Source organism: Saimiri boliviensis, chromosome 4, assembly GCF_048565385.1.
Source record: "Saimiri boliviensis isolate mSaiBol1 chromosome 4, mSaiBol1.pri, whole genome shotgun sequence".
Taxonomy (NCBI): domain Eukaryota; kingdom Metazoa; phylum Chordata; class Mammalia; order Primates; family Cebidae; genus Saimiri; species Saimiri boliviensis.
In genome coordinates this window covers 52,652,539-52,675,915 of record NC_133452.1, presented here as the reverse complement: position 1 = coordinate 52,675,915, position 23,377 = coordinate 52,652,539, and the positions used below count along the sequence as shown (strand labels likewise).

The following is a 23,377-nucleotide window of genomic DNA, read 5'->3' as shown; positions in this document are numbered from 1 at the left end:
TATGGAACTCTAGCTAGTTGTATTTTGTCTACATTACTATTTCCATTCATAGGCCCTTTCTCATGGTACATCTTGTGAGAAAAATCTACTTTATCATGTCACTTTTACCCTTGCAGCAGAGCAGAATGGTTAAATGAATCTTTCTCAAGATTCTTTCATCAGCTATTTCTTACTCTGGAACATAATTGAAGTCCTAAACTAACCAGTGTCTTTCTGGAAGATGCAAATGATCTGTTTGAGAGAGAAAAGAAAAGAATTCTGCAAGCACTGTTTTTGTCTTTCTCTCCAGTTATTGCTGACCTGGGTCTTCAGCAGGCAGTATATATGCCTTGTGAATTCCTCACAGCAAACTTTTAAAGTATTCATTTTCCTGGAGGGTGCTCAGAGGACACAGAAAGATTTAACTATGAGATAAAGCCAGGCATTGTTAGGGTCCCTTCTTTCCCTCTGCATCAAGAGCAAAGACGGTCTAAAATCTTGTATTGATTACTTTAGACTTCAATTGATTTAGGATTATCTGATGTTTTGTACTATGAGTTTTGGTGATTTACCAGAAATGTAGATAGCCCAACTAGCATGCAAATTGACAAATCCTAAGATCTGACCTAAATGATCTCAGATGTTGTTGATTTTTAATGTATCCTAGAAATAATTATGGGTGTCTCCAACAGAAAAATTTGTCTCACTTTTCATAGTGATCAACCTCTTCCATTTAGTCCCTGAGGGCCTCACTTAGTTATCTGTCATTCTATCACCTTCTCTTCATTAAGTGAATTCCCTACAGAGTCTGGAGATAAGTATTGATAACAATTAACAATGTTTCTTGCAAAAATAATAATCATCTCTGTATTCAAACAGAAAATGAATCAGAGCATGTTTTAAAAGTTTCAGTGTGAGTTATGGTATTTAGCAGAGTGCTGGTTTGTAATGTAGTTGTGAGGATAATGTTAAGAAAAATGAAGATGATAACACTGACAGTTTGAGAACACAGAAGAATGGCTACATTTCTGTCTTTTAAGGAAAAACTATCTTTACTAAAACTTTTGCAGCCAGGGGAAATCAGATTAAGGGAAATGGTTTACAGCATTACTATGTTCATTCTTTCATTCACCAAGCATTTGTTGAGTGCCTAGCTATATGTCAGGCACTGTTCTAATTGTTGAAGACACAGTGGCGAATGAAACACAAATATTTTATCTCATAGACCTTAAGTTCTAGTTGACAAGACTGACAGAGTTAAAATAAGCAAAATGTAGAGAATGACAGATAGTTGTAAGTTCTAAGGAGAAAAATAAGGATAGGACAGTGACTAGGAACTACTAGGTTGATGTTGCAATTTTAAATAAGGTGTCCAGGGAAGGGCTCACTGACGTGGTGACATTTTAGCAAAGACAAAATTGGATAAGAAAATTAACTGCATGAACATCAGAGAAAACTGTTAGAGGCAAAGAAAATAGCAAGGACAAAGTCCTTGGGCTAGGCGAAGGGAAGGCATGCATGGAATGCCTGTGGGATTGCAGGAGGGGTGTAGAGTAAGGAGGGGGTAGGACATGAGGTCAGGAAGGTACTGGGGGTAGGTTGCGTAGAATTTTTAAAGACACTGGCTTTTACCCTCAGAGAAATAGTATGTCATCAAAGGATTCTAAGCAGAGCACTATATTTTATAGGATCACTCGCATCTCTGTTTTGAAAACAGACTGAAGGGGATCGGATGTGGTGGCTCACACCTGAAATTCTGGCATTTTGGGAGGCCAAGGCAGGTGGCTCACGAGGTCAGGAGTTTGAGACTAGCCTGGCCAACATGGTTAGACCCCGACTCTACTAAAAATACAAAAATTAGCTGGGCATGGTGGTCCACACCTGTAATGTAAAATCCCAGCTACTTGGGAGGCTGAGGCCAGAGAATTGCTTGAACCTGGGAAGCGGAAGTTACAGTGAGCTGAGATTGTGCCACTGCACTCCAGCCTGGACAACAGAGCAAAAATTCATCTTGGGTAAACAGCAGCAGCAGCAGCAGCAACAACAACAACAACAACAACAACAAAATAAACAGGTGGAAGGGATAAGAGCAGAGGCAGAAAACCTACAATAATCTGGGTGAGAAGTTATTGCAACAGCAGTGGAGTAGGTAGTAAAAAGTGGTCAGGTTCTGGACACATTTTGAAAGTAAAAACTCATTGGTTATGGAGTGAATTGAAGGTGACTGAAAGAGAGGTGACAAGCATCCCAGTGGGTTCTCTCATGAGCAACTAAAAGAAGGGAGTTGTTATTTATTGTGAGGTGAGTAGGTTGGGAGAGAATGCCAGCTCTGTTTTGGAGATTGAAGTGGATTGTTACACGTCCAGGTACAGATGTCCATTAAGCAGTTGTATATTTATTTGGGTTGGAAGTCAGAAGATAAAAATCTAGTAGTCATCAGTCTCCCATATAATGATATAATTTAAAGCCCCTAAACCTGGATAAGATCACTAAGAAAAGGTGTAGACAAAAAGAGGAGCAGTTCTGAGCCCTGGGCACCTGAATGATTAGAGGTAGTGTGAATGACAAGGAACTAGCAAAGGAGTTGGGGAATGAGTGGCCAGATACACAAGAAGAAAATCAAGGGAGTGTAGTATCATGGAAGCAAACAAGGAAAATATTTCATTGAGGGGAGAATAATTAGCTGGTAAGTGATATATGATAATATTTGGCTTTATTAACTTTGGTGAGCTAGACAGAAACAATTCTGATGGATTGAAGAGGTTTCAAAAGAGTACGGGAGGCGAGAAATTGAGGCCATTAAATATATTCAACTTTTTCAGGAAGTTTTACTGTAAAGAGATATAGAATATACAAAGGAAGACTTGGGGGAACAACAGAAGTTTTTTGTTTGTGTCTTTGTTTTAAGATGAGAGAAATAACAACATGTTTATCTCATTAAGCGGATAATGCAGAAGAAAGAATGATTGAGAAAAAAGGAAAGAGAGTGTAAAATGACTAGAGTAATGTATTTGAATAAGTGAAAGAGGTTGGGACCGAGAGGTAAGGTGTAGGGGCTGACCTTGGCTGGGGAAACAGACAGTCCATCTGTCTGTTTATAGTGCCAGATGGAAGGTAGTGGTACTGGCACAGATGTGGTGACAGATACCATTGGAATTATCTTCTGATGCTTCAGTTTTGTTGGAACAGAGAACAGAGTGAAGTGAGGATGGGAAGTTGTACTGATCTCAGAGGAGAGAAGAGAAAGCATAAAATGGCCATGGAGGAAGGAGGGAATTCATGAACTAGGGCTATGATCTGATTGCCCTGCAGCTTTAAAAGCCCACTGGAGGTTAGAGTTCAGGAATTTAAAATAGGAAGTCAACAAGATTTTTGTTCATTCTCTCTCCTTCCTTCCTTCCTTCCTTCCTTCCTTCCATCCATCCTTCCTTCCTACTGTCCTTCCTTCCTTCCTTTCTCTCTCTTTCTTTCTTTCTTCTTCTTCCTTCCTTTCTTTTTTTTCTTTCTCTCTCTTTCTTTCTTTTCACCAACTTCAGCTACATAGAGACTACATTAATTAGGCAGAAAGGTGAATTTCACAAGGATTGTGTTTGGCCAGATGAGTATGATGAAGACAGGGGCAAGGGAATTGAGGGTGTACAAGGGAAAGTTAAATAGTTGACCATGGAATTTAAGGAGGAAAAGTCGGGACAGTAAACAGGCAGGAGGGTCACTGAGGTCCTGGTGGGGCCAAGGACTTTTGCAGTTGAGGTACCAATTGCTTTGAGTGCTACAAAACGATCTACAACAAGATTACCTTAAGATTCTTGAACTCATATTTTGTTTCTTGATCTGGGATGATGAATACATCATTCTGCAGGTCATATTCTGCCATCTTGGTGACAGTCATGTGTCCATTGATCTCCTTCCAGAGCACAACATCATATCCAGTGTTTAAATCCCCATGAGCATCAAAATGAAATGAATTCCCTCCAACAGTGAATGTCACATTTTTAAGCACATCAAGTAACTATAAAAAATAAAAACAGAAGTAAGCACTTAAAAAACGTTGCAAGTGTATTCATTATTTTAATTATAACATGACCTTATAAAGCATATCACATAAAAATGAAGGAAAAAAGATTACGGATCACTGGTTGGAAAATTTGTAACTATCTGACAATAATTTGAGGATGAATTTCACTTAGGTTCTAGCTTCATTTCTGCCTAACTTTTGCTATATAACTTTGAAAAAGCAAGTTAATTTATATGGATGGTTGTTTCTAAGTATCTGCATTTATCCTACAGAATTTTAGCATAGGTCCCCTGGTATAGACACCTGGGATCTAACTCTGGTTCCATCTCTCATCAATGCAATCTTGACAGTTACAATTGCTTTCTATCTTATTATCTCCAATGGTTCTTAAGTTTGTTTCAATGATTGAGTATGTAGTAAAGTGATCACTAAATTATATTTCTAATTTAATTCACAAAATTATTTATTTTTTAACTTGAGAGGAAATAAGTATAAGGATAAATTACCTGTCTTGCTATACAATTTGTACAGCGAGAACTTGTATACTATAGAGTTAGGACACAAAATACTTTGCTAACAAATGAGGTAGCCATATTGAGGTTGTGCTGTAGTGGAAGAACAATAGGCTGGAAGGTAGGGAAACAGGCTGCTGTTCTGGCTTCACCATTAACTTAATATATAAATATGCCAAGTAAATATCCTCTCTGAATGCTTTAATAATGGCCCATTTGTTACCTAAATCTATGGTTCTATGTGGCTTTTGTTGGGTATAAAATCTATAGAATAAGGCAGAAATTATTCTGTTTGAAGAGAATTATTCTGTTCTCTTTCTTTTAATTTTTTAATGAGTGTTTTAATTTTTTGTCATAGAATATAAAAATAAGTTATTTTTTCAAGTATATAGATTAACTATGACAATAATGTCAATGAGAAATGTTACAGTAGCAGAATCACTACCTGTGTGCATTTATTTTATGTCCCCACAGATTTCTTAGCTCTTTTAATGGATATCAATAAATTAGTATTACTTTAAAGAAACAGGATATCATTTAACATGGTGGAATTCACTAACAAAATTTTATTCTATCAATTGCCTGGAAAAAAAAATGGAGAGAACAAAAATAAAAGAATATGCAGGGCCTACCTCCAATGTTCTCACTTCTATCTGTTGACTGGTTTATTTCTTCTGTTCCTTGCTTAAGCAATATACACATGTAAACCCCAGTACCTCAGTTCTTTAGGGAGCATATCCTCTTCCACACAAGTGTTTGAACTATAATTTCCACCTTTTTTCCCCCTGTACTTAATTAGGCTTTATAGGCTAAAGTTCTGACATATATATGTTCTGTAAATAATCATAAAATTATATAATGTAAATAAACTCCCATAATTTTATGCTTGTTCTTACAGGAAAGAGGATAGAAGCAAATACAGCAGTATTTTCATTACTCATTAAATATAATAAAACATTTGCTCTGAAGTAAGGTAAATTTGTAAACATTAACACTCCAGTTATTAAGCTGTTAAATACCTTTTTGCATCATTAAAAATTTTTCATGGAGACTCTGAAATTCACTATCAATTGACACTACAACATTTAGAGAATGTATTTTCATTTCAATTATTATATCTTTAATTTCAATTATCATATTTTTCATTCACCTGTGTATGATAATGGCCAGTTTTTAAGCACACATGGCCGGGAATCACAACAATTAAGGTGATATGGTTGACACTGTTTTCCGTTGTCCTAACTGTGCTGATGTCTGCTCTACCTCATAAGTAAGGTTACTGTGGAAAGACATAACTATATGGCTAAGTTAGAGAAGAGCAGAGGAAACAACCTTACATCTGTGTCCTAGTGCCCAGACTATGTCTTCTTTTATGAACTTTTCCATGATGTAGCAGAAAAGACACTGATCTAAGGTTGGGGCTAGAGTTTCATTGCTATCTATGGGAGTGACAATGGGACAGATCTTTACTGTTGAGGTTCCCTCCATCTATAAACTGTGACAAGTCTTGGTCGCCAGAAATACTTCTTATCACTTCTTCAAGATGGAATGTAAGGAAGGTGGTGTATATCAGTATCTAGAACCATATGCTTTAAAAATTATTACTTACTATTATCTTACCATGCCAATATTACTCTCATGTCTCTCTTGACTTCTGGACTAATATGCAACTACCTTGCTACATTTACTAATACATATTTCAACTTCTTCAAATTTAACATTTCCAAAGTGGAATGCTTAATATTTCTTACTCCCACCAGACCTTCACTTTTCTCTATGGTTCCAGCTTGACAAATGACACCAGCTGCCCAAAATTTGAATCACCTGCAACATTTTTGATGCTCTCTGTCATCATTTATATCCAATCTATCTCCAAATGCTCTTCATCCTTTCTCTTAAATATCCATGTATGTGTGTCTTCATTCTTATTGTCATACCTGTAGGCATTCTTATCTTACATTAGATTTACCAAATTAGTCTTTCTCCCTCAAGTCTTGTGTGGAGAGATCTATTTAATCAATTCACCGCATGAAAAAAAAATCATATCACTCTCCTGCCTGAAAATGTCTTTAATTAGCTGCCCTTTCCTCTGTCAAGTTCAAACCTTTGAACATAGTTTGCAACCTTTCTGTTAAACAGGGAGTCCCTATATGAGCAGTATCAGCATCATCTGGGAAATTGTTAGAAATGCAGACTTTTCAATCCCACTGTGGAAATACTGAATTAGCATGATAAGATTCTCAGGAAATTCAACTACTCATCAAAGTTTGAGATGCCCTGATGGACAAGGCTCTAATAATGTGTCCTTCACTATCTCATTCAGTCTCATCACTAAGTCATTCAGTTAGCCCTTCATGAACTCATTACAGCTCTCATGCAAGACTCCAGTCATATGGCATGATATTGCTTCCTGAGGATGCTGTGCTTTCTTTTCTCTCTTTTTTGGGACTTTGCTGCAATGTTTCTGTTCTGGCTAACTGCTATCCTTCCTTGCATTCACATAGAGGTCATGTTTTTCTTGGACAATATTCTTTAAATTGTTATTACTGGATTAGCTGTCTCACTTATGTACTTCTCTGCCATCTGCAGAGAAACACTATAATGCACTATCTTGCATTGTAATCAGCTCCTTAATTGATTGTATACATCATTGGAGAGATCATTCCTTTAGGGAAGGAATTCTGTCCTGTTCTCCATAATATCTTCATCACTCAACACAATGCCTGGAACACTGAGACACCAAACATTTGCTAAATAAATATATGAATAGAAGTTTAACTATGAGACATTCTTTCATTTCCCATATATCACTTACTACCTTATATATCATCAGAAGTAAGGGAAAACAAAAAAGAAAACCCGAATCACTAGTCGCAGCAAGGAAGTGATATCCTCCACACACATCTGAGGAACATTAAAAATCTGCTGAAGTAAAGCAAGCTTGACTGTGCTGTCCCTGAGTATGGCTCACAAATAATCACCAAATATAGGGCCAAAGTAAGTGCTATCCTCAAACACTGGGAAAAATTAACCACTTTAAAATTATTTGAATCTAAAATACTTTGGAAAGTATTACTTAAATATCAGTGAACTTCGCTAAGGTGCAAAGTAATCCTTAAGAATGTATCTTTGGCTAGGGACCCTAACTGTTGCTGATATTTAAAATTTAAGTTTACAGAGATTTCTTTACAAAGGGATAACTCTTTGTATTATTTATCTTACTGAATCTGGCACTGACTAGATGTGGCTCACTCATGCCATGATCAAAGGAGCAAGTCATCCCCCTGTTCTTCCTTTCCAATCTGTTTCTGTTTGTTTCTAGATTAACAGGCTCTGGGGACAAAAATAATGACTCCAGGCTCCTAGTGTTTAAATAAAACATTTTAGAAGACTACTTAGATGATTTCTTCTCAAATCTTATCCTCAAAATGTTTGAGACTTATTCCTAATTTAAAATACTTTTCCTGTTTCCCCCAAGTCTTCAAGGGGTGAATAACTCTTACTATTTGCATTTCTTTGTCCTTACAAGGTTCTTTATGTATCTCCGACTTTATATTATCTGTCTCCACGAATGTTCTCTATTTCTCTTTCTCAATCTCTCATTTCTAAAATTCAATGTGGTGGTATCATTATTGTTTAAAAATTAAAACTGTTTTTCTGCAGTGCACCAAGCCAAAAGCCTTGAAATATATTAGAAAACATTGTACTGAACTTGGAATATAATGAAGAATGATGATCTAAAAAAGATAATTTACAGTTTTTACCACCGTCATTAAAGTTTTATACTACAAAGGGAATGCTTTCATCTAAATGTCTTAAAGTTGTAAGACATAATAATATATGTATATATTTTAAAAAAGCATTTGCTCTTGAGGAAAGGTCCTAATCTCTAGTTTTACCTCTTTATTAGATTTTTGGCTTTGTATTTACAAGGATAAAAGTAGTTTAAAAGTGAGCAATTTAAAATACCCTCCCACCATTGTATAATCCTCCCAGATGTTAACTGGTTATATCAGACCTCAGAGATGGTATTTTGGGGTGTGTTAAGTAAAAAAATGACAAAAGTAGAAATAGCTTGTTCTAGATATACATTTGTATGATCATAAGAATTGCCTTATTTCTTTTACCTTCTTTTCTCTTAATAAGACTGAAGTCCAAGTCCTTTATGTGTATACATGCACACATAAAGATTCTAATGGTCTTTATGTGTATATGTATTTATTTACTCTACCTCCATACTAATTGAGAATTTTAACTGTAGACGCTGGGATTATAAACCATCAAAGACAGTGAAAAGCAAGGAAAATGGAGTCAGAAGACCCAGACTGCAGTCTTATTTTTGGTACTTCCTAGCTTTAGTTTCCTCATCCATCATATTTAATAAAAACCAAAAGGATTATTAAACATGTCTGCTCTAACTCTTGTGTTTGTTAAGAGCATTTAAAAGTGATAATTTGTATGACTCAAGGAAAATACCATCAACAAAAGAATTTTCTTGGGAAATATAAGAATACAACTTTGGAAGGGCCGAGTAGGAAGTGAAGATAAAACAGAACTCTGTTATCTTCAAGAGTAAGGTACTATAATAGAAAGGCAGATTATTTAAACACTGAAAGTGTCTATTTGTAAAAGGAATAAGACTAAGAGCAATTAACATAAATCTTTGCAAATTAATACAAGAAAGGAAATGGTGAAAATGATGGTAGGAGAGTTTTCTTGAATGTGAGTTAGTACCTCCCATGGTTGAAAGGCGTTGGGCTTCTGACAGTCACGAGCTCGACACAGATGCTGAATGGCATAACCAAGGGCAAACACTGCCAACTGAATACTATGAATGAGTCCTGGCTCAGCATAATCCTGGAGGAAGTCATTCCTCATAAAGAAGTTCCTTTCTGTGGTCTTGTTAGCCTTGTAGGCCAAAGTCCCCTGAGAATGATTGAAAATGCATTGACTCAAATCAGTGTCCTTGGCATATGCGCAGGCAGATAAATGCTTGACATATTCATGTAAGAGTTTGTTACTGTCACTGGGAAGCAAGTGCAGATTTTGAAGAAAGGAATGGAAAGAGGATATATTCCCTCTTCTAAAGGTAAACCCCACAACTTTGCCAATCTTCTTAACATTAGGAATGGTGGTAATCTTGGTGGCAGTTGACCAATTATCACTAGCAATCCACATCTTATTTATATTCATTTCAATGGCTTTATTGAAGAGATTGAAAACATGGAATTGCCTCAGAAATACCACAATGACATTAACCTGGGCTTCTAAAGTGATTTTCTCCAGTGTCTGATTGATTCTGACTTCGATGGTATTATCTGAAAGAAAGGCTGGGAGAACCTCTTTGAAGGCTATGCACACATTCTTTGCTTCAGCCTGAATTGTAAAAGTGTTAAGAGCCAATCGTCCATAGTCATCATCTGTGGTTATGATGCCAACCCAGTTCCAACCAGATTTCTGAATCAGGTGAATCATTGCTTTAATTTGATGGAAGTCACTGGGCACAGTTCGTAAAAATGAAGGAAACCGAATCTTGTCACTCAGGATTTCTGCAGTTGATTCATAACCCACCTGGAAAGAGACAGAATCTTTTAGTTACAGTGTTGATGAGCTCCAGGTGACTGTTCACAGTAGGTATTCCTCTCTTTGATTTCTGTAAGTTTTCATAACTTTTCTTAAATTCTCTAGTACTTTTTATCCTTCTCCTTTTATGAATTACTACTTTACTAACAACTTAAATCATGATATTTAGCCCCGATGATGATTTAGAGCCATGGCTTTCTAATTATTTCATACTGTGTTTAGTGTAAGCCTTCTGAGAATTCAGGCTCTACCTCATATTTCCATTTACACCTCTATGTCCCTCTATATCTATCTTGCATCTCTGGCTGGGGACCAAGAGTGGATATTTAAATACTTAGAGGTAAATACAGAAAAAACATAGTCCATCATGTAAGCAAAATGCAGTTTGGGATATCGGTGTGTGCAAAATCTTGTCTAATTCAGAATTTGTGTGATTTTATTCTAGGTAAAGTCAATCAGTCGAATAATCATCTTGTCCAGGGGTCAGCAAAATTTTCCCATAAAGGACCAGATACAAAATATTTTAAACTTTTTGGTCATACATAGTCTCTGTCATATCTTTTTTCTTTTTTTGTTACAACTTTTTAGAAATGTAAAAACTATTTTTAGCTTGAAAGCTCAAGAGCATGGTAGCCACATTTGGTCCACAGGCCATGGTTTTCTGACTCCTGATCTATAGTCAAATAAACATCACCATTTTGGAAGCTCTACTTAATGTATGCAAAGTTTTGCCTGATTCATAGCTTTGGTGAATTATTACCTTCTATAGATGCAATAGCAATGTGTCACTTGTTCAGCATTTCTTTCTTTTTCTTTTTTTGTTTTAACTTTCTTTTTTTTCTTTTCTTTTCTTTTCTTTTTTTTTTTTTTTCTTTTTTTTTTTTTTTTTTTGAGATGGAGTCTCGCTCTGTGGCCCAGACTGGAGTGCAGTGGCATCATCTTGGTTCACTGTAACTGCCACCTCCTAGGTTCAAGTGATTCTTCTGTCTCAGCCTCCCGAGTAGCTGGGACTACAGGCATGCACCACAACGCCTGGCTAATTTTTCCATTTTTTGTAGAGATGGGGTTTCACCATATTGGCCAGGCTGGTCTCGAACTCCTGACCTTGTGATCCACCCACCTCCACCTCCCAAAATGCTGGGATTACAGGCTTGAGCCACTGCTGCCTGGCTCTTTTTTTTTTTTTTTACATTATTGTTATATTTTAAGTTCTGGGGTGCATGTGCAGATCATGCAGGATTCTTATATAGGTTTGTCATTTTAGAAACAAGACAGTTTAGGGCCTAAGAGGTTTGTGTCTTCTACAAATCAAGCTGAAAATGGTCAGAAAGTAGACCTGACAGATTGAGGGGTGATTAATCCTTTAGTACTTTTCCACTATGCTATCTGTAATGGTGTTCATCCTTTCTTTAAAGATAAAGAAAAGTTAAAGTAAAAGCAACTCCCTAACTAGTTTCCTCAGGTTTCCCTGATCCTTTCATAATAATGAATGTGATTAAAATCAATGTATGGAGGCAGAACAAAACCTACCTGTGGTATGAGCTGTAAATTCAACATCCTGGAGACAGCCATGGTTATTTCTGAGTAGCCAGAACCTATGATAGCCTTAATTCTCGGCAGATAGCTGGAATAGTCACACTTAAACTCCACAGTTTCTCTGGAGCAGTTGAATTTAGAAAGAAACCTCAGAGTGGCTGCCATTGCCACTGTGACTTCTGTACAAGTGTCATAGATTTCATACCCCAGTTTGACTCCAGATAATAGTGTTGAATTGTTGATCATCTCAATGCTGTGTATCATGGCAAGAGTTTGAAGAAAGACTGATATTTCAAAGCTGTTGGGAAACAAGTATTTTTTGAAATCAGATCATAACTCTTCTATGGACATGGCCGTATAGCATTTTGTCTACATCTCCTTATAACAATTTCTGGATGAGTGAAGCTTATCTCTTAAAGGATCTAAATTTTATTTAAAACTTTTTTTAATGAAATACATATGAAGGGTAATATAAAACCCCACAGTTTCTTAAAAGGAGTCTATGCTACAGATTTAACCTTTTCTTGATGACTTTTTTGATCATATCAAACACTACAATATGAAGATATGTTTGATTTTTGTTCCTTTTTGTAGTTAGATATCAGCATTTTATTGCTGTCAAAATGCTTGCCTTTTAGACTCATAAACCTGTCATTTAGTTTTCTGATTCTACTTTGTGTGATTGAAAACCAGGTAAATAAGACTGTTAAGAATTACATTTAAACAGCTCTGATTAAGGCCTAAGAGCCTGCTCCTAGATAAAGGGCCTTATTTTAGTTCTGAGGCATAGCTCTTTCCACATTCAGAGGACTTTTTTATACATCTTGATTTATGACTATTCCAGAGCACTGAGTGTCTGATTACCGATTTACTGTTATTTCATCCACTACTGTATACAAAGGATTCAATACATGCTTTTTAAATGAGTAAAGGGGGATATTATTGTTCAGGGTTTGATATTCTAGTTTCTTTTTAGTTCATTAAGTTTTGATAATTAAACTATTTGAATATTACTGTCTGTTATTGTGAGCCATGTTTAGGTGGTTCTATCTGTACAAATGCATCTCTTACTATGTTTCCTTCTGCTTCACTAATCTAGTGAGATTGAATTTTTTGCTATTCTTTGGACACTCCAACTTTTCACTTGTTGCTTCTTGGCCAGATACCCTTGTCCTTTCCCTAAAACAATGAAGTAAATGATAGTAATAAAATGTATTAATAAGTTAAACTATTTGAATATTACTATTTGTCATTGTGAACCATGGCTTGCAATTACAAATAGTAATATTCAAATAGCTCAATCTATCAAAACATAATGAACTGAAAAGAAACTATAATATCAAAACCATGAACAATAATATCCCTCTTTAATAGTAATAAAATGTATTAATAAGTTAAAATATTTGAATATTACTATTTGTCATTGTGAACCATGGCTTGCAATTACAAATAGTAATATTCAAATAGCTCAATTTATCAAAACATAATGAACTGAAAAGAAACTATAATATCAAAACCATGAACAATACTATCCCTCTTTATTAAAATTTTAAATTTAATTAAAAAACTTTAATTCCCTAATTAATTAAAATTTCAATTAAAAAAGAGAAGTAAGCTCAGCTCATCATTGGCATAACCAACATTAGTATGCACCACTCAGGACTCAGAGGGTCACCCTGTCACTGTTGTTGCCATCACAGATGCCACAGCAGCTTCTCAAGAGCCCAATAAATCACTCACCTGCTGGTTTCATGAATTTCACTACCAGCATTTGAATAAGGAGCCTGGAGTGACCAAACACTGGTACCAGTGTATGCTGCCCTGGGACATAAGGGCAGGCATACTCAGCCCACTGCTAACACTACTGAGGCTCAAAGACTGGCTTACTTGGCATCACAGTCACCAGAAAAACTGTACCATAACCCCCACTAATAATTGTACCCTAACCCACTGAGGAAATGTCAGATGTCACTTATGCTATTAACGGCTAAAGAAACTATATTACTACTGCAACCAGAATAAAAGCCAAAGTACCCTGCCCAAATAACACTATCTATTCATCCTTAAACATTCTTCCCCTACAAAAACAAATTCTTAAAATTTGGAAGAAGCAACTGAAACATCAGATTTACATATATCAACATAACAACACAGGAAACATTAAAAAGCAAGAAAAGATGATGCTTTTAAAGGAAGACTTTAAGAAAAAAAATTTAAATAAATTTTTTAAAAAAGGAACATAATAACAGATCTCAAACAAAAAGCAATTTATGAAATTTCACAAAAAGAATTTAAATGACAGATTCTAAAGAAGCATAGTGAGATACAAGATCATTCTGAAAAACAATGCAAATAAATCTGAAAAACAATTCTGGATATGAATGAGAAGTTTACCAAAGAGATAGATGTCAAAAATAATCAAACAGAAATTCTGAAATTGAACAGTTCATTGAATGATGACATAATGCATTTGAGACCTTCAACAATAGATTAGCTAAAGCAGAAGAAAGAACCTTAGAACCTGAAGACAGTTCAGTTTCAACTTTTGAAATAACCCAGCGGTGCAAAGATAAAGAAAAGAAAAAAGAATTTTAAAAACGCTAAACAAAGGCTTCATGATATATGGAACACCTTAAAGTGACCAAATATACAAATTACTGATATCCCAGGAGGTAAACAGAGATTGAAATAGTTAAACCTATTAAAAAATAATAGATAAAAATAATAAAAACTTTCCACATCTAGCAGTAGGTTTAGACATCCAGATACAGGAGGCCCAGCAATCCCTAAACATATACAATGCACAAATTCTCCACATCACATTATAGTCAAAATGTCTAAAGTTAACGACAAAGAATTTAAAACAGAAAAGAATCTAGTCATCTATAAAGGAAATCCCATCATACTAATAGCAGATGTCTTAGCAGAAACCTTATAGGTCAGAAGAGAAAGAGACGATATTTTTAAAGTGCTGAGGAAAAAACCTTGCCAGCCAAGGATATTATATCTATAAATAATTATCCATAAATGGAGGAGACATGAAGTTGTCCCCAGAGAAACAAAAGCTGAGGGAGTTCAGCACCACTAGACTGGCCCTACAAATGCTCAAGGGAGTTCTATACCTGGAAGGGAAATGATGTTGCTTATCATTATGAAAACACAAGAAAGTGTAAAACAATGGTAACGCAATCACACAAATGAAGAAGAGAAAGGACTCAATTGATACTACTATAGATATTCATCTACCAAATCACAATGACAAAAAATGAGAAAAAGAAAGGAATATAGAATATATAAAACAACCAGTAAACAACAACATGACAGGAACAAAACTTCATGTGTCAATATTAACCTTGAAAGTAAAAGGATTAAATTTTCCTCTTAAGAGATGTAGACTGGATATATAGATTTAAAAAAGCGTAATCCAATTATATGCAACCTACAAGAAATGCACGTTACATATAAAAGCACACATAGGCTGAAACTAAAGGGATACAGAAAGATATTCCATGCAAACAAAAACCAAAAGTGAGCAGAAGTAGCTATATTTATATCAGATAAAACATACTGTAAGACAAACATAGTAGAGAAAGTAAAAGAATGTCATTATATAGTGATAAGGAATCAATCAAGGAAGAGGAAATAATTTAAAATTTCTATGCACCTAACACTGAAGCACCCAGATTCATAAAGCAAAAGTTACTAGATCTAAAAAGAGAGAGACTCCAATACAATAATAGTGGGAAACTTTAACACCCCACTCAGCATTAGGTAGATCTTCTGGACAGAAAATTGGCAGAAATATAATGAACTTACCACTGGGCATAATAGCTCACCTTTGTAATTCCAGAATTTTTGGAAGCTGAGTGGGGCAGATCACTTGATGTCAGGAGATCAAGACCAGCCTGGCCAACATGATGAAGCCCCATCTCTACTAAAAATACAAAAAATAGCTAGGCATGATGGTACACACTTGCAATCTCAGCTACTTGAGGGGCTGAGGTGGAAGGATTACTTGAACCCAGGAAATGGAGGTCACAGTCAGCCAAAATTGCACCACTGCACTCCAGCGTGGGCAACAGAGTGAGAATTTGTCTCAAGAAAAGGACTTAAATTGAACGTTAGACCAAGTGGACCTAACAGACATTTACAGAACATTTTATCCAACAACTGCAGAATATACATTCTTATCATGGAACATTTTCCAGGACAGGCTATATATTAGGCCATAAAACAAGTCATAACAAATATATAAAAATAAAAATTATATCAAATATATTCTCAGGATACAATGGAATAAAATTAGAAATCCATAACAAGAGGAACTTTGGAAACTATAAAAATCAAAAGAAATTAAATAATATGCTTCTGAATAACCATTGGGTTAATGAAGAAATTAAGATGGAAATCAAAAAACATATTAAGACAAACAAAAAAGGAAACAACTATAGTAGTCCCTTTTCACATTGCTGTAAGGAAATAGCTGAGACTGGGTAATTTATAAAGAAAAGAGGTTTAATTGGCTCATTCGGCAGGTTGTACAGGAAGCATGATGTTGGCATCTGCTCAGCTTCTTGGGAGGTCTCAGGACATATACAATCATGGCGGAAGGCAAAGAGAGGCATTGACACCTCATATGGCCAGAGGGGGGAAAAAAAAAAGAAAGAGAGAGGAAAGATGTAACACACTTTTAAACAACCAGATCTCATGAGAACTCTATCACAAGAACAGCACTAGTGGGATGATGCTAAACCATCCATTATCCAATCACCTTCCACCAGGTCATCTCCAACATTGGGGATTATAATTTGACATGATATTTGGGCAGGGACACAGATTTAAACCATATTATTCCATCCCTGGCTCATTCCAAATCTCATGTCCTTCTCACATTGCAAAATACAACCATTCCTTCTCTCCAGTCTCCCAAAGTTTTAACTAATTCTGGCATTAACTCAAAAGTCCAAAGTCCATAGTCTCATCTGAGACAAGAGTATTCCCATCTGCCTATGAGCATGCAAAATAAGAAATAAGTTAGTTATTTCCAAGACACAATGGAAATACAGGCATTTGGTAAATACTCCCATTTAAATAGGGAGAAATTGACCAAAGGAAAGGGCCTACAGGCCTACAGGACCGTGTGAATCCAAAACCCAGCAGGGGCAATCATTACATCTTAAACCTCCAAAATATTCTCTTTTGACTCCATGTCTCACATTCAGGGCACACTAGTACAAGCTGGAGTTGGAGTAGCTGGGACACAAGAAACAGTAGGGCCCTGGTCTTAGCTCATGAAATCATTCTTCCCTACTAGGCCTCTGGGCCTGTGATAAGAGGGGCTGCCATGGAGGTCTCTGAAATTTCTTTGAAGTCTTCACATTGTCTTGGGTACTAACATTCAGCTCCTCTTTACTTATACAGATTTCTCCAGCCAGCTTCAATTCCTCCCCAAAAAATGCTTTGCTTTTTTTTTTCTGACACATGGCTGGGCTGCAAAATGTTCAAACTTTTACACTCTGCTTTCCTTTTAAATATAAATTCCAGTTTCATGCCATTTCTGCTCACACACATGAGCTATGCTATTAGGAGCAGCCAGGCAACTCCTTAACTCCTTTGCTGCTTAGAAATTTCTTCTGCCAGATACCATAAATCATCACTCTCAAGTTAAAATTTCCACAGATCCCTAGTGCAGGGGCAAAATTCCACCAGGTTCTTTGCTAATACATAGCAAAGATAACCTTTATTCCACTTTCTAATAAGTTCTTCATCTCCATTTGAGACCTCCTTAGCCTGAAATTCATTTTCCATATATATCACCATCATCATTTTGGTCACAACAATTTAACAAGTTTCTAGGAAGTTTCAAACTTTCCCTCATCTTCCTATCTTCTCTGGAGCCCTCCAAACTGTTCCAACCACTGACCATTAACCAGTTCCAGAGCTGCTTGTATCTTTATAGCAATGGCCACCTCTCTAGTACCAATTTTCTGTATTAGCCCATTCTTGCATCAAACAAAAAAATACCTGAGACTAAGTAATTTATAGAGAAAAGAGATTTAATTGGCTCATGGTTCTGCTGGCTATACAGGAAGCATGATGCTGGCATCTGCTTAGCAACTTGGGAGGCCTCAGGAAACTTTTAATCATGGGAGATGGCAAATGGGGAGTTGGCACTGTACATGGTCAGAGCAGAAGGAAGAAAGAGAGGGGGATATGCTACACACTTTTAAATAACCAGATGGTATGAGAACTGTATCATAAGAATAGCACTAGGGAGATGGTACGAAGCCATTTCTAAGAAACTGCTCCCATGATCAAATCACTTCCTACCAGGCTCCACCTCCAACATTAGGGATTATAATTTGATATGAGATTTGATCAAAGAAGCAGATCCAAACCATATCAACAACATACCAAAGCCAGTGGGATACAGCAAAAGCAGTAGCAAGAGGGAAGTTCATAGTAATGAACATATATGTCAAAAAAATTAGAAGGATTTCAAGTAACCTGAGAATGCACCTCATCCTAGAAAATCAAGAACACATCAAATCCAAAATTAGTAGAAGGAAAGAAATAATAAAGATCAAGCAGAGCAAAATGAAATAGAGACCAAAAAACAACACAAAGAATCAATAAAATGAAAGGTTGATTCTTTAAAAAGATAAACAAAATTTATAAATCACTAGCTAGACTAACTGAAAAAAGAAGAGAGAAGACCCAAATAAACAAAATTAGAAATGAAAAAAGGAGGCATTACAACTGATACCACAAAAATATAAAAGATTATCAGAGACTATGAGGAACAATTATATGCTAACAAATGGAAAAACCTAGAGGAAATGTGAAAATTCTTGGAAACATACAGTCTACCAAGTTTAAATTAGGAAGAAATAGAAAGCCTGAGCAGACCAATAAAAATAGCAAGATTGAATCAACAATAAAAAGCTCTAAACAAATAATAGCTCAGGACCAGATGGATTTGATGCTGAATTCTACCAAACATATAAAGAAGAAATAATAGTAATCTTCCTTAAACTACTCCAAAAAATTCAAGAGGAAGAAATTCTCTCTAACTCATTCTATGAGGTCAGCATTACCTTAATGCCAAAACAAGATAAGGACACAATAAAAAAAGAAAACCATAGGCCAATATCTCTGAAGAATATACATGCAAAAATGTTCGAAAAAATACTAGCAAATAGAATTCAACAGTACATCACAAAGATAATACAGCATGATTAAATTTAATATCAACCATGCAAGGATAGTTTAACATACACAAATCAATAAAGGTAATGCATCATATCAACAGGATGAAGGACAAACACTATGTAATCATTTCAGTAGATGTAGAAAAAGCATTTGATAAAATACAATATCTTTCATGGTTAAAAACTCTCAACAAACTAGGCACAGAAGAGCATACTGCAAAATAATGAAGACTGTATATGACAAACCCATAGCTAACATCATACTGACTGGGGAAAGTGGAAAACCTTTTCTCTATGAACTGGAGCAAGACAAGGATGCCCACTTTCACTACTCTTATTCAACATAGTATTGGAAGTCCTGGCCACAGCAAGGGCAAGAGAAAGAAGCAAATGGCATACACATTGACATAGAGGAAGTCAAATTGTCCCTCTTTGCAGTTGACATAATCTTATATATAGAAACATCAAAAGACTCCACAAAAAACCGCTCAGAGCTGATAGATTCAGTAAAGTTGCAGGACACAATATTAACATATAAAAATCAATAGCATTTCTGTACACCAATAACGAAATAGCTGAAAAGGAAATCAAGAAAGCAATCCAATTTATAGTAGCTACAAAAAATACATAGGAACAAATTTAACCAGGGAGGTGAAAGATCTCTGCAAGGAAAACTACAGAACACGGATGAAAGCAATACAAATAAATGGAGAGACTTCTCATGCTCAAGGATCAGAGAAAATAATAGTGTTTAAAATGACCATAATGCCCAAAACAACATATGGAGTCGATGCAATCCCTATTAAATGTCAACATAATTTTTCACAGATATAAAAAATTCCTAAAATTTGTATGAAACAAACAAACAAACAAAAAAACCCAAAATAGCCACAGCAATCCTGAGCTAAAAGAACAAAGATGAAAGCATCAAACTACCTGACAAAATTATATCACAGGGTTGTAGTAACCAAAACAGCATGGTGTCTGCATAAAAATAGATAAGTAGCTCAATGGGGAACAGAATAAACAACTCAAAAATAAATCCACATATTTATAGCTAACTGATTTTTGACAAAGGAGCCAAGAACATATACAGGGGGAAGGGATTCAATAAATTGTGCAGGGAAAACTGGATATCCATATGCAGAAGAATAAAACTGGACTACTTTCCCTCACTATATACAAAAATAAACTCTAGTGGATTAAGAACTTAAACATAAGATCCCAAATTTTAAAACCATTAGAAGAAAACAGGGAAAACAGTTAAGGGCATCAGTCTAGGCAAAGATTTTACAGGTTATGGCCTCAAAATCTAAAAGAAAAATAAACAAATGGGACTATATTAAAATAAAAATCTTTGTACAGAAAACAAAACCACCAAGAGTGAAGAGACAACCATGGAATGGGAGAAGATATTTGCAAACTGTTCATCTAACAAAAGGCTAATATCCAGAATATACATGAAATGGAACAACTCAATAATAAAAAAGCAAAATCTCATTAAGAAGTGATCTAAGAACACGAACAGATAATTCTCAAAAGAATACATACAAATGGCCAACTGGTATAGAAAAAATGCTCAGCATCACTAATCATCAAAGAAAGGCAAATGGAAACCCAATGAGATATTATCTTACCCCAGTTAGAATAGCTATTACTAAAAAGACAAAGCAAAACCAAAAACAGATGCTGGCAAGGACATGTGGAAGAAGGAACTCGTCTGCACTGTTGGAGAAAATGTAAATTAGTACAACCCCTATTGGAAACAGTATGGATATTTCTCAAAAATCTAAAAACGATAAATGTAATCCAGTAAGCCTACTACTGGGTATATGTTCAAAGAAAAGGAAATCAATATTTTAAAGGATACCTGCAGTCATGCTCACCATAACACTATTTGCAATAGCAAAGGTATGGAATAAACTTGTGTTCATCCACAGAAGAATGTATAAAGGAAATGTGGCATATATATACAACAGAATACTACTCAGCCATAAAAAAGAATAAAATCATATCATTTGCAGCAACATGGATGAAACTGGAGGCCATTATGTTAAGTGAAATAACTCAGGCACAGAAAGACAAATACCTTATGTTCTCACTCTTATGCGGGAACTAAAAACAGTGATATCATAAAGGTAGAGAGTTGACATATAAAGGTACTAGAAGATGGGAAGGTGGGTTGGTAGGAGTAGGGATAAAGATAGGTAGGTCAGTGGGTATAAACATAGATAAAAGAAGTTCAATGGCTTGACAGCACAGTTACTATAGTTAACAACAATGTATTGTATATTTCAATGTAGCTAGAAGAGAGAACTTGAATTGTTTCCAACGTATAGAAGTGACAATACTTAAAGTGATGGACACCTCAAAAAGCCTGACTTGATCATTACACATTCTAGGCATATAATGAAATATTACATATACCTCATAAATATGTAAACTAATATGTATCAATTAAAAAAAGAGAAACATAGGAGAGAAAAAGGGTAAATGAATAGGTAGTCTAACATTAAATTGTATATTTTTGGAGTTCACCCCATGTAAGCTCCATTAGAGTTGGAACCTCCTTGGTGTATTCATGTTGGTATGCCAGTGCCTATAATAGGGTGCAGGTAATGTAGGCAATTAATAAGTAGTTATGCAATGTTGAGTGAGTACTATCTTGATGAGTGATATAAAGGTAAGAGATTTTCCACTGAGTGATTTTTTAAAACAGGAAATTTGCTTATTTGGTCAAATAATTATTTAGTGTTTTCCATCCTTAATTTCTGGTCTGCAATTGTGGACCTCAACTCTGCAGTCATTCTTTGTGTACCAATGTAGTGCTCCAAAAATCTTCATTAATTATTATTTTCTTACCATTCTTTGGCATTCCTGCTAATCAATGATTATGATGACAATAGCTCAAAGTGCCCAGCTTTTAGGAATAATGCCAAGAAGAAATCTTAGTGTGACATGGGATCACATTTTATCTATAAGTATTCTTAGAGGGCTTGGTAAATACTTTGTTGACAAAGAAAGAAAGGTAAGAGAAAAAACACAAACTTAGACACAGAAACATAAAAGTAGAATCAGAATTTTAGAGTAGGAAGGAAGCATGAGGAGCACATTCCATAGCAACAGAAGCTGAGGCTGCTTGTGTCCTTAGAGGTTATCCAGGCCTTTGTTTTACAGATGAGATAATTGAAACTGGAACTCAAAGTTTAAGTGATCTACCTAAGTTTACAAAATAATTAGCTTGTCCCAAAACTGAAATGAGAATTAGAATATTCTGTTATCCTTAAGGAAAATCCATTTGCAACATTGTCCACTCAGCTTTACTTTTCCACATTATACTGTGTCAGTGAAATGTCTTTTTTGTAGGTAAGCTTTCACTACAAAGTGTTCATCCAGGAAAAAGGAGCACTTTGAGTTGAGGAGGGTCTTAATTTATCATAAAAGAGTTAAACTATTTCTGGAATGAAATGAATGCAGTATTGAAAAAAATGTTAGTAAGAAAAAATTCAACTATAGTCTACTTTAAACAAAGCATTAAATAATAGATCTGTTTTTAAAACAAAATACATGTTGTGTGTGATAGAAATACATGTGGGCTATGTATGTTGTAGTGAAAAATAGGCCACAATGTCTTTTCAAGTGACTGCAGGCATTATTTTTTAAAGGCAAAATCTAAATAAATATAATAATGAAAAGCATTCATATCCTCTGCACTTGGAGGTTGTTTGATTATACATCTAGGGCTGTTATTACTCTCTTTTAAAGAAGGATTGCAAGATTAACCATATGCGACTTAACAAATATATGTGAGTTTATTTTTAAAAATGATTTAGATATTAATACAAATCAACAGTTTATATGCCCTAGGCTCATGACAGAATCTTGAAATGAAAATGCGTTTTTTGAGACTTTACTCACCCAACACACTTCTGGATTTCTGGTCGTCTGGGATAGTCTTCTGAGGACAACATTTTTTCATGAATAGGAAACAAACCTCCAATTATGATGTGTCCCGGAGAAGTGGTAGCCACAAAGTCATCAGGGATCTGGCAAGGCTGTGAAGTAGTAAGAATAATCACAAAGCAGGTAATTAGTATAATTAATAATGCCATGTTTCTGCCTCATTGCTCAGTTCATGTGAGTTCTTAGGAATCATTAAGCGCACAGAGTGCCAACAATGTTCCTATTTCACCTGTAAACACCTTGTAAGGTATAGGACAGTGTCAAGGGCCAGAAACACTCAGTATTCAGATACTTGATGATAGTCAAAACAGTTATTTCACCAATAAGAACATAGACTTTTTAATACTCCAGTGTTAGAGATAATGTGATAGCAGTCATGTGATGTAAAAGCTGATAGAATTATAAACACAAGTCTCACTGTAGTGGTACTTTTTTACTCCAGTGATATGTCAAGGGCTCTGAGTCACGTTGGCATTTCTTTTGAAGCAGAATGTAGAACTTTCAGGAAGAAGCAGTTTGGAGAAGTTTTCCACTTTAGAAATGGATAGTTCGGCATTTCCAAAAGACATCACACTGAA

General features: G+C 35.4%; 1 protein-coding gene across 3 annotated transcripts in view; it reads right to left on the bottom strand.

The window, feature by feature from the left end:
* Positions 1-23,014, bottom strand: part of GPRC6A (G protein-coupled receptor class C group 6 member A) — a 28,559-nt gene extending 5,545 nt beyond the window's left edge. The window contains exons 1-4 of one of the 3 annotated variants that reach the window (XM_003938629.3): positions 22,755-23,014; positions 11,620-11,923; positions 9,241-10,077; positions 3,776-3,988 (exon numbers count right to left, since the gene is read on the bottom strand). In XM_003938629.3, coding sequence (XP_003938678.1) covers positions 3,776-3,988; positions 9,241-10,077; positions 11,620-11,923; positions 22,755-22,948 — 1,548 coding nt within the window. In that variant the 5' untranslated portion in view covers positions 22,949-23,014. The remainder of the gene's footprint in view (positions 1-3,775; positions 3,989-9,240; positions 10,078-11,619; positions 11,924-22,754) is intronic. The other 2 variants (XM_003938631.4, XM_003938630.4) reach the window with 2 other exon arrangements.
* Positions 23,015-23,377: the final 363 nt, after the last annotated feature.